Source organism: Helianthus annuus, chromosome 3 (genome assembly GCF_002127325.2).
Source record: "Helianthus annuus cultivar XRQ/B chromosome 3, HanXRQr2.0-SUNRISE, whole genome shotgun sequence".
NCBI classification, from domain to species: Eukaryota; Viridiplantae; Streptophyta; class Magnoliopsida; order Asterales; family Asteraceae; genus Helianthus; species Helianthus annuus.
In genome coordinates this window covers 99,522,137-99,534,281 of record NC_035435.2, presented here as the reverse complement: position 1 = coordinate 99,534,281, position 12,145 = coordinate 99,522,137, and the positions used below count along the sequence as shown (strand labels likewise).

Below are 12,145 nucleotides of genomic sequence, written 5' to 3'. Positions count from 1 at the left end.
CCCACCGTGCGTGTGTGGTTCAACGTTTTTCGTCTATTTTTTTCACATTTGACAGGTATGTCGCAATGTGTCTATTTTACCCCTTTGGAAAGTTCGCTGCAACGGGCGGATCCTACATTGACTTAGTTATTCTTCCCTACGTTATTTTGCAAGTTAACACGGCGCAACGTGCGTGTGTGGTTCAACGTTTTTACGTCTATTTTTTCCATGTAACAACTTCGTCGCAACGCGTGTGTCCTAAATCAACATAGTTATTTTTTCATGTTATATGTTTCGGTCTTATATTTCCGCATTAACACGCTACAACTTCAGTGTTGATGGTCGCTACCAGCGGTGTGGCATTGATGTTATTTGACATAGTTTTAGGCCCCCGCCGCAACGCGAGGGATGCTTAATTCTAGTTAAATCTCTATGGTATACTTAATGTACATCTAACCAAGCTATAGGTACTATAAATAAAACTCAAAAAACAAGAATGGAAATAAAATAAACAAATTAGAAAAAAATTTAGGTCAAAGTTTATAAAAACTATATTAAAGACTAATAAAGTGACACCCAATTTTCCAAGAATAAATTCTCGCCCATTTCCTTTTCTCCTACCATTTCTATCCTTTGAACCTTAAACAATCGCCTCTCTCTTTTTCCTCTTCTGATTACTATATTGCCTCGCACCTAGGTGCGCCTCGGGCACACTTTTTAAAACCAAGTTGGAACATGAACATCGTTGGATCTCCTTGCGAGACGGAAAAACTACCGAACTACTAAAGATAAAGTTTAAAAAGAAAGATGTAAAACACAACCTCTTGCATCACCAATATTGTCTGATTTGTCCACAAGGAGCGCGCATATTTGTTTTTGCTTGCCCTAGTAAGACTTCCTAGGAGTGGGAGCATGAGGAGTGTTCCGACACCGTCTGGAAATCAGTGTTGGGTTCAGAAGATCAGTTTCTCCTAAGAAGTTTTTGCTAAAGGGGAGTGATCCTCTGAGAATCCCTGTATTTGATGGTACGAGTCTATGGGAATCATTTGGGACTGAGGATGTGATAACGGGGTCTTTTGAGACGGGGTTGAAGCCATCTGGGGCTTCAACGGGCCCTTCTGCTTACTAATGATGATGGGGCCGGTTGCAACTGGGTTGATTGGGGATACATGGTTTGAAGTTTGGTTTGTTCTTGGGAGCTGTATCTGAAAGACTTTTGTTACTATGTGTGTTTGATGTTTACGGATTACTAAAGACATGGATTGCTTTGTGCTTGTTGGCGGACTTGGGGTTTATCGCAAGTTCTTCAAGTGGGAGATTGTTGGGTGTGAAGTCCTTGGGCTAGTTATTTGTTATTGGGCTTGTATATAGGATGTTTAGAAAGCCCATTTGGTTTTCTTGTTCACCAAGCCTATAACCCTAAATAGTCTCTATGTATATCTTGTCTATGTAATTGTAAAATTGTCAGATCATAATAAAATATCCTTAATTGCAGCTCGTGGACGTAGGTTCCCCACAGGAAACGAATCACGTAAAATTCTCGTGTTCTTGTGTCGTGCTTTATATTTTCTCGATTATAATTGTGTGTTCCTTATGAATCGTTATTCCGCTGCGCCACTTAAACCTAACAATGTTCCATGTCCAATTGATTTTCACGAATCATTTTACCTTTGTAGCCTTGAACTATGGGTTCTTAATTGTGTATTTAATCCTTCAATAACTTTATAGGATATAGACAGAAAGTCAGGAATTTGATCTTTGGAGTACTCTCTTTATTTATTTATTTGTTTATTTATTTTTGGCAAATTGAAAATAAATAATCCCACCTAACTCAATTTGGCCGATAATAATCCTAATTCAGTTATTAGCCGATAATAATCCGAACTGGTCAATTTTTTTTTTGTAAAATAGTACGCCGTTAAAATTGTGATGATATGTGGTTGAAAACCGGTGCTTGTAATTGTTTAATTTGATGTTTTTACGCAAGTTTTAATTTCGAATAGCCTACTTTTGATTAGATACTTGTTTTGCAGGTCTAGCAGAGTTTAAGGAGCTTTTCGGGAGCTTTACGGGTCACCGGAGTGAAAACAGAACCACCGGGACGCGAAACGGGTCAACCGGACTCAAGAAATGGAAAAAACAGAAAGTCCAAGTTCCGGGGGCCGTCGCCGACGGCTTGTGTAAGTTTCCGTCGCCACAAATTGCCGTAGACAGCAAACTAGGCCGTCGGCTGAAATCGAAAAAACAAGCACCGTCGCCGACGGACACATCCACCGTCGGCGACGGCTCTTCCATGTTGACGTCGCGTTTGTTTGTTATTTGTGATGTTTTGACGAATTAAAACCAACTCTCACCAACCAAAACGGGGGTTACACTTTAGATTGAGTTTGAATATCACTTTAGGAGCTAATTCTCATATCATCTCATCATCATTTTCACCAACCTTCATCTCTACAACCCGAATCAACAACCAAATCATCACAATTTCCATCCCATAACCCTAATCCTCAATCATCCTTCCGTCCATTCATTACCACCAACCATTCCAAACCCTAACAACCATTTTCATCAACTCAAAGCTTCAAGATGATGATGTACGAGTTCTCAATTTCCGGTGATAGCGTTCGTCCTTCCATGAGCGGCTAATTTCTTGAAGGTTTCACCCCGGTGTAGGTTATTATAAGTCTAGGGTTTGAACAATGTTTTAGTTTAATTTTGTGACAACTTGAATTGTATTTGAATTGATTGACAATTGTCTTGCATTTGAACTATATTTGTAAATTGTCGAGTGAGTTATGAAATTTGACTTTGCGAAACAAGTTTGTGCAATTATGCCGTGTCATTCGAAAGGTTTTACTTGTCCAAAGTGACGAAGTGCATTGTGGTCCGTGTTATGCATTGGTAGCAATTGGCACCTAAGCTTTGATGATAGAAATCCGTTAATAACATATTCAAGTGAATTAAATCTAAAACATGTAAGAACCCTAGGATTGCAATTACCAAACCGGGTGTGAGCCTTGTTTTCTCCATCTTGTCTAAACCGTTATTTACATTTTTGCAATTGTTAATTTTTAGTAGTCATCAACCAAATTCTTTTAGTAATTTTAATTCACATCTTTCAATCAAACAAAAATATACAAAAACAAGATAGCAAGCTTCATAAGTTGTTACACATATTTCAATTCAATCAAATCCACTCGCAAACCACATACTCTTCGTGGTTCGACCCCTTGTTACCACTAACTATTTGTTAAGGGTAATTTGGGACTATAAATATTATCTTTGACCGGAGCGCGACACTCCGATCAAATTTTGGCGCCGTTGCCGGGGAGTGCGTGCGCTTTGTGTTTGGATTATTGTTTGAATTTCGTGATTATCTGTTTAATTTGTTTAGTTTCTTTTTGCACTTTGTCTTTTTCCTTGTTACGTGGGTGTGTTACTTGTGCAGGTTACAGGTAGTGTATGCATACGCGAAACTCCGGGAGGACTTCACCGTTAGTCTACGAACCGGAAATCGAAAGAGTCGCAAGAAGGAATTTAGCAAGCCGATTGGAAGCAACACTTGCTTCTAATCAAACCAGTCAAACACCACAGTTCACACCGACCATTGAAACCGATTCAATGGCAAACCAAAGCTCAAACCAAAACCTTAACCAAACTCAAAACCCAAACCAGTTTCAATACCGAAGCAACTTCAATCCCGCCCAAAATGTTCAACCTACACCTCAAGAACAACCGGGTGGCAATAACAACTCTAGAACACCCACACCACCTTTCCGAAATCAAAATCCCAACAACACCCAAAGAACACCCCAACAACAAAACCTTCATCGACAAACTTCCTTACCCATCAACCTTGATAACCGGAATGTCAATTTCGACCGTCGAGGTAATCGAGATCGTGGCAATCCTGGAAGACCCATTCTTCAAAATAGACGATTTGAGGAACGCCATCCCCGATGACGAATCGTATAGTGTTCCCGGTTACCAATCGCCGGAACATGTGAGTATTCATACGGAATATTCGGATGATGGGGGGTATTATGAGGACCGGGCTAATGATGACGAAGATTGGGGGTATGTGAATCAAGGTAACGCTTACAATGCAAGGGGGTTTGAAGATGAGGAGTTTGGCTACCAAAACGCCAACTTCGTGGGGAACGATGATTACGGGTACGGGGATAGGAGAAATGACGGTTACGAGAACAACCGTTAACCACGAAACAACAAGCAAAGGAACCGAAATGACGGGTTTTACAACAACAACAACAATGTCAACCCTAATCGGATCCCTCGTTTCGTGGGAGGAGGAAATCAAAGAGGTAATCAAGGTAGAAATCAAGGTGGGGATAGAAGGGGTGATCGAAGGGACAACCGAAGACCGGTTGATCAAGAAGTTAACGGTCCGCGTCATCGTCAACAACCTTCACGGGGAGTGAATGACCATTTTAGGTCGGTGGTCACCGAGAATGATTCACCAATTGTTTGTGAAAGAAGGATGTTTGATTGCAAACCCCATTACATCAATATACTTCCTCACTTCAATGGAAGGTCTAATGATGAACCGTACACGCATTCGGCGGAATTCTTATCTATATGTAACACAATCGGGGGGTACAATTTCGCATTGGAGGAAGTCAAGCTTCGACTATTTCAATTTTCGTTAAAGGACAAAGCGAAGCAATGGTTCCTTACACTTCTGACAAATAGTATTCGAACATGGGGAGAAATGCAACAAGCCTTTCTTGATGAATACTATTCAATGGCGAAGACCGATGACGCTTGTGATGAAATTAGGTCTTTTCGCCAACTATCAAGTGAGCCGTTGCATGAAGCATTCACAAGATACAAGGAGTTGATGCGAAAGTGCCCACATCATCAAATAGAGAAGTGGGAGTTAGTCAAGTGTTTTGTACGGGGTCTAGACGACAATACATGGAACCGCCTTGAGTCAACAAGCAACGGGACTCTATTGAGCAATCATGAAGAAGACAATTGGGAGTTTCTCAAGCGAATGAGAAAGCGGTCGAAGGAAAAGGAATCGGCCGATAGAGCTAAGAAACATCCCATTTCCCGGTCACTTCCCGATCTTGATTCTAAGGATCGAATTTCTACCTTAGAACGGGAAATGGCTCGTGTGAAGAAGAAGAAGGTGAACGCGGTACAATTCGCGGTGTGTGAAGAGTGTGGAGATATCGGTCATAGAACCGAGCAATGTCCAACAGGGCCGAGTGATTACACCGAGGAGGTAAATCAAGTGTATGGGGATCGAAAGCAATACGACATGAATTCCAACACTTACTATCTGGGGTTGAGAAATCACCCTAATTTCTGGTATGGTAACACCTCAAATCAAATGAATCCGAATTTTCAATCGGGTAATCAAGGTGGTCAAGGTGGTCCCTCGTATAACAATCGTCAAGGTGGTAACCAAGGGGGTTACCAAAGGAATTACAATCAAGGGGGTAACCAAGGGTATCAAAGCCGAGAAAACAATTATCAACGGGGTTACAACCAAAGTGGAAATGGGGGTAATGCTTCAAACTCCCAAGGTGATGACTCGATAAATTCGAAATTTTATGCCATCATGAATGTTGTGAGTAATCTTACCAATTCACATCAAGCTCTTACTAATTCGCACCAAGAGTTTGAAGTAAGAGATAAATCTCATAAGGCGTTGGAGAAGCAAATAGGGAAACTTTCTCAAGAGATGGCTCAAATTCGTGGAAGTGGAGGAGGACTTCCAAGTGATACCACGGTGAACCCTAAGCATCAAGGGTCGAACTCGAAGAACACACGTGAGGTACAAATAAATGAAATTTATTTACGTAGTGGTCGAGTCATAAATAGTGGTGTTGAGCCACCATCCCCCACATTTGTTGAAGGGGGTGGTGGAAGATGCGAGTGATGATGAAGGTAAAAAAGGTCAAATGGGTCAAAAGAAAAATGATGTTAAAATTAATAATACTACACCCGTTGTGACCATTCCCGTCCCAAAGGCAAGGAGAAGGGTGTGGAGGTTAATATCGCCCCTTATCCCGAAGCTTTGTTGGAACCATCTAAGAAGGTGGTAAATAAACGAGGCCCACAATAAGAAGAGATGTGGGAAATTTTTAAACAAGTTAAAATCAATTTGCCACTCTTAGATGCAATTAAACAAGTACCTTCATATGCAAAATACTTGAAAGATTTAGGCACCCAAAAGCGGACTCACAAGTTTCCTAAGAAACTTGATTTAACCGAAAATGTGAGTTCGATTCTTTCGGGTGCACTTCCACCAAAACTTCAAGATCCGGGGGCGCCCATTATTTCAATACAAGTTGGTGAATTTAAAATGACACGGGCACTTTTGGATCTTGGGGCAAGTGTGAGTATCTTGCCGTGTAGTTTATATGACCAATATGATTTTGGTCCACTTCAAGTGTCTAACACCACCGTGGTGTTAGCCGACTTGACCCCTAAACTACCCCGTGGGATAGTCACGGATGTAATAGTCAAGGTCGAGGACTTTTACTATCTGGTGGACTTTCTTGTATTAGATTATGTTTCTTTGGACCGAACCAAGCAACCAACGGTGATCCTCGGTCGACCATTTTTGGCAACATCGAATTCCAAAATTAATTGCAAATCGGGCACGGTCGACATGACTTTTGGTAACCGCCGGTTGCGGTTAAATATCTTTTCAGGATTAACGGATTCTCTAGTTGGCGATGAATGCTATATGGCGGACATCATTGACGAGTATATACCTCTATGCGACATTAGTGTCGAAGAGGAAAACACAATAGAGGAATGTTTCATGTTTGACAGGTTACAAAGGGAGACAAATCGGAGCATGGATGAAGAGGTGAAGGAGTTGGAGGTCTTAGCGGCTAAGGAAGGAATGCCCACTTGGACACATCAAGTGGAAAGCCTTCCGGAAAGCATTGACACAAAGTTGAAGCCGTTATTGGAAGAGCCTCCGGTGCTAGAGTTGAAGGTGCTACCCAAGCATCTTAAGTATGCGTATGTGGGTGAAGGTAGCACGCTCCCGGTTATCATTGCATCTAACTTGACCGGGGAGCAAGAAGAGAAGTTGATGAGAATTTTGGTCACTCATAGAGCTGCTATCGGGTAGACCATTGCGGATTTGAAGGGAATTAGTCCCTCGGTAGTGATGCACAAGATCATCACGGAAGACGACATGAGTCCTTCTCGCGACACACAAAGGAGACTAAATCCGAACATGCGAGAAGTGGTGAAGAAGGAAGTACTGAAGTGGCTAGATGCGGGTATCATATATCCTATGTCGGATAGCCAATGGGTAAGCCCGACACAAACAGTTCCTAAGAAGGCGGGTATTCAAGTCGTCACAAATGACGCAGGTGAAAATGTCGCCACTCGGCCGGTAACCGGGTGGCGTATTTGTATTGATTATAGGAAGTTAAATGTTGCAACTTCCAAAGATCATTTCCCTTTGCCATTTATTGACTAACTTGTTGAGAAATTGGCCGGACAAAAATTTTATTGTTTTCTGGATGGTTATTCAGGATACAATCAAATTGCCATACATCCGGAAGACCAAGCAACGGATACCTTTACTTGTCCATACGGCACCTTCGCATTTAGGCAAATGCCCTTTGGACTTTGTAATGTCCCCGCCACCTTCCAAAGGTGTATGATGAGTATTTTTTTCAGATATGGTGGGGGAGTCTTTGGAAATCTTCATGGATGATTTCTCAATATTTGGGTCATCATTTGATACATGCCTTGACCAACTCGAAAACGTTTTAAAAAGATGTGTTGAGAAAAATCTTGTTTTGAGTTGGGAAAAGAGCCATTTTATGGTTCAAGAAGCGATTGTGTTGGGGCATGTCGTCTCAAGTCGTGGGATTGAGGTGGATAGAGCAAAAGTGCAAGTCATATCCACTTTGCCTTATCCCATAAGTGTTAAGGGTATTCAGTCGTTCTTAGGGCATGCAGGGTTTTATAGGAGGTTTATAAAAAGTTTTAGTGATATAAGAAACCCCTATGTAATCTATTGTTAAAAGATAAAACATTTGATTTTGATAAGAATTGCCAAAATGCCTTTAACATTTTGAAGAAAAAGTTGGTTGAGGCCCCAATCTTGCAATCACTGAATTGGTCTTTACCATTCGAAATCATGTGTGATGCAAGCGATTATGCGGTGGGGCCGTATTGGGTCAAAGGGTAGATAAGAAACCGGTTGCCATTTACTACGCAAGTAAGACTCTCTCGGATGCACAATTAAATTATACAACTACTGAGAAAGAGCTACTTACGGTAGTATATGCATTGGATAAATTCGTGCTTATATATGGGGTACTAAGGTCATTGTATATTCTGACCATTCTGCAGTTAAGTATCTCATGGATAAGAAGGATGCGAAGCCGAGATTAATCCGATGGGTTCTCTTGCTACAAGAGTTTGACTTGGAAGTTAGAGACAAGAAAGGGAGTGAGAATGTGGTTGCGGACCACTTGTCTCGATTGGTTGTGGAGGAGGATTCTTCCCATGAAGAGATCAATGAGAACTTCCCAGATGAGCAAATTTTAAAGGTTTCAATATTACCATGGTATGCTAATATTGTAAATTATTTGGTCACAGGTGACTTGCCAGCTCATTGGGATAGAAGGAAGAGGTTGCACTTCCTATCTCAAATCAAGTACTACACGTTGGAAGAATCGGACTTATTCAAGTTTTGTCCGGATCAAGTCATTCGAAGATGCATACCCGACGAGGAGATCCCTAGCGTCTTGATGCACTTGCATTCATTTGCTTGTGGGGGCCATTTCAGTGGTCACAAAACCGGACACAAAGTGCTCAATAGCGGTCTTTATTGGCCGACTATTTTCAAGGATGCTTTTAATTTCGCTAAAAACTGTGTGTAGTGTCAAAAGTTAGGGGGTATTTGTAAAAGGGATGAAATGCCCATGCAACCGATCCTCATTGTTGATATTTTTGGTGTGTGGGGGATCGATTTCATAGGCCCATTCCCTAATTCGCATGGCAACTTATATATCTTGGTGGCGGTCGATTATGTATCCAAATGGGTCGAAGCGGTTGCCACCAAGACGAATGACTATACCGTTGTTTGCAATTTTGTACAAACAAACATAATTTCTAGATTTGGGATTCCCCGAGTGATCATTAGTGATGGGGGATCTCACTTTAAGAATTTTAACTTTGGCAAACTCTTGAAACGGTATGGTGTTGACCATCGAATCGCTACCCCTTACCACCCACAAACAAGTGGTCAAGTGGAGGTTTCCAATAGGCAAATAAAAGAAATTTTGCAAAAGACCGTTCGACCCGACCGAAAGGATTGGTCGACGAAGTTGAATGATGCTTTATGGGCTTATAGAATGGCTCATAAAACACCTATTGGAACTACACCTTATCGCTTACTTTATGGGCGAAATTGTCATTTACCGGTTGAGCTTGTGCATCGTGCTTGGTGGGCTATTAAAGAAGTTAACATGAAATATGAAGATGCAGGAAAGGAGAGGAAATTAAAGCTTTGCGAGTTGGAGGAGCTTCGGGTAGAAGCGTATGAGTGCGCCTCAAAGTACAAGGATGATATGAAGAGGGCACATGACGCGAAGTTGAAGCCGAAGGAGTTTGAAGTGGGTCAAAAGGTTTGGCTTTACAACTCACGGCTTAAATACTTTCCCGGTAAGCTTCAGAGCAAGTGGATGGGCCCGTACGTGATTACACGGGTCGGAAAACTTGGAGATGTTACAATAAAGGACTTGAAGGATGGGTCAAAGCAAACGGTTAATGGGCATCGCCTTAAGCTGTTCCTTGATGGTAACAATGAGAAAAAAGATGAGAATGTGGAGTTGGTGAACTTCGTGGTAAGTGTGCCAACTTATGAGGTTAACTGAAGAACCGGTAATGAATTTTGTAAAGTTATGTACAATCTATTTAATTGTTTGAGTATTTTTGTGGTAATCGTTCTCATTCCGTACTAACCCTTGTGATTGTGTGAAGTCCCGACATTCCGAACGGATCTTGAAGACAAAAGGTATGTTTTTAGACTTGTTTGTGTGTATTAGGGACAATACACGACTTTTTGGGGGGTGGTAGGGCCGTTAACGGTTTTCGCGTTTTAAAATTTTAGCTTATAAAAATCTACAAAAAGATTTTTAATAATTTTTAGGATTTTTGTATGTATATAGTTCTTTTATAAAAAGTTAATAAATTTCTTCATATTTTTCAAAAAAAAATGGATTTTTGGTGCACCGTCGCCGACGGTGACTTTGTGCGCGCCTACGGTCCGTAAAAACCATCTGTCGCCCACTTTTCACCGTAAATAGCGAGTTAGTCCGTCGCCCGCTTCCCCATTTTCCCGAGTCCATCGCCGACAGAGACACCAACCGTCGCCGACGGTCGCTGGATTTTTGTCCGACGCTGAAAGTGTATTACGCATACATATCGACCCAACTAACACCCAAACATACTTTTGACCACACAAATCGATTTGGGGGACCCTTTATCTGACTCTTAAACCCTTTACCACCATTCAACTTCTGCATTCATCACATCTACCTCTCTCCTTCACATCATCTCCCCCAAAAATCCACTCTAGAACCCTAAAGCTTCAGTCACTCATAACTCTTTCAAATCCCCACCAAATCCAGTGATTCTTGAGCCTAGCTTGAGTAATTTTTCGAGAGGAACAAAACCCCCATCACGGTTTTCATTAATTCTTGCTCGTTTGCAAGATTTCTGGGCGTGAGTTCTAGGGTTTTTGAAGAGTGTTCACCAAATTTCTTGTTTTGCACTTTTTCTCAGTTTTTCTTGATCAATCTACATCAAAGGTATGAAATTTCAGTGAATTCATGCATGATTTTCATATGGGTTGTTGATTTCTTCCGAAATTTTAAGCTTATTGTTTAAGAGTAGGTTGTTTATCATAATGTATGATGTTTTAGCATAAGTTTAAGAATGTTTATTTGATTTGGGTGGGATTTGAACATGCTCTAGTCTTAGTGATGTGATTACACTAGTTAGTTGCATGATTGAGCATAGTTGTGATGTTGAATATTGTTGAAACCATGAAATTTTGAGAAATCTTGTGAATAAACATGCTAAATTGATATGTAGATGTTAAAATGTGCGACTTTGGAAGTTTAAAAAGGAGATTTTACATCTAATTATTGATTGAAATTCAACATTGCATATTAAGTTCAAAGTTTGAGATTGTTTGAAGAGTTGGGTATACTAATTGTTGTCTTGTCTTTTGATTGTAGCCATGTTTGGAGGAAGAAAGAAAGCAAAAACCTCCGGGCAAGGTTCGTCTTCGGGAGCCGGTTCAGGCTCAGGGCAATATCAAAAACGTTGGGAACAGTTAAGTAATGTAGAAGAAAGTGATGGGCAACTTTATTGACAAGATTGGGATTGGGAGGAGGCCAAGAATAGTAGGTCGGCCTCGGTATGGAAAGACGAGAAGCTGAAAGCTCTTTCTCGGTACCGAAACAAGAAATTGGAGGAGAAGATGTGGAAAATAAAGATGGCCACGGGTGTTTCAAAGCCCGTACCCGAGAGGGTGGTATGTGAGCGTACATTGAATGTCGAAGAATTCCGAAAAATCGACATAGTTCAAAAGTTTGAAAAGATTGGGTGGGAGCGAGTACTTGATTGGTGCGAGGATATCACCACCCGGGTGTATTTGGGCGCGGTTTGTGAATGGTTGTCTACTCTACGGTTTGAACATTCTGCTGGGCCGGCTACTACGTGGCAGTTGATCAGCAATATTGGCAAGAATCAAATGATCATGTCATTTGAGCACATGAATGCTATCGCAAGATTTGATTCGCTTGGGGTTGAAGCGTATGATTACTACGATTATGATCAGTTTTTGGATAATAAAAGAAACACAGCTGATCCGGAGCAAATGCTAGCATCAGTATTGCCAGGTTCTGGGGGTGCAGGGGAGTCGAGAAACGATTTGTCTTTGGAGGGCAAAATACTACAAGGCATTTCGTTGGAGAATGTAATGGTGCGGTTTGGAGACCGCGGTACAGTGAAAGCACCCGACTGCTGGGTTTTACATTCGTTGTTGTATGGGACGCCAAGGCTATCATGGAGCCAAATTGTGATGATCAATACGTGGGATACAAGGGAATCATTCAAGCGGAAGATGATCCCTTATGTGAGATTA

The 12,145-nt window shown here is 41.3% G+C and overlaps 1 protein-coding gene across 1 annotated transcript; it reads left to right on the top strand.

Annotated features, from left to right (window-relative positions):
* Positions 1-9,344: 9,344 nt before the first annotated feature.
* Positions 9,345-11,336, top strand: LOC110931658. Its single transcript, XM_022175044.1, has 2 exons — positions 9,345-9,836; positions 11,235-11,336. The coding sequence occupies exons 1-2, from the start codon at positions 9,345-9,347 to the stop codon at positions 11,334-11,336; spliced, it is 594 nt and encodes a 197-aa protein (XP_022030736.1).
* The last annotated feature ends 809 nt before the right edge of the window (positions 11,337-12,145 follow it).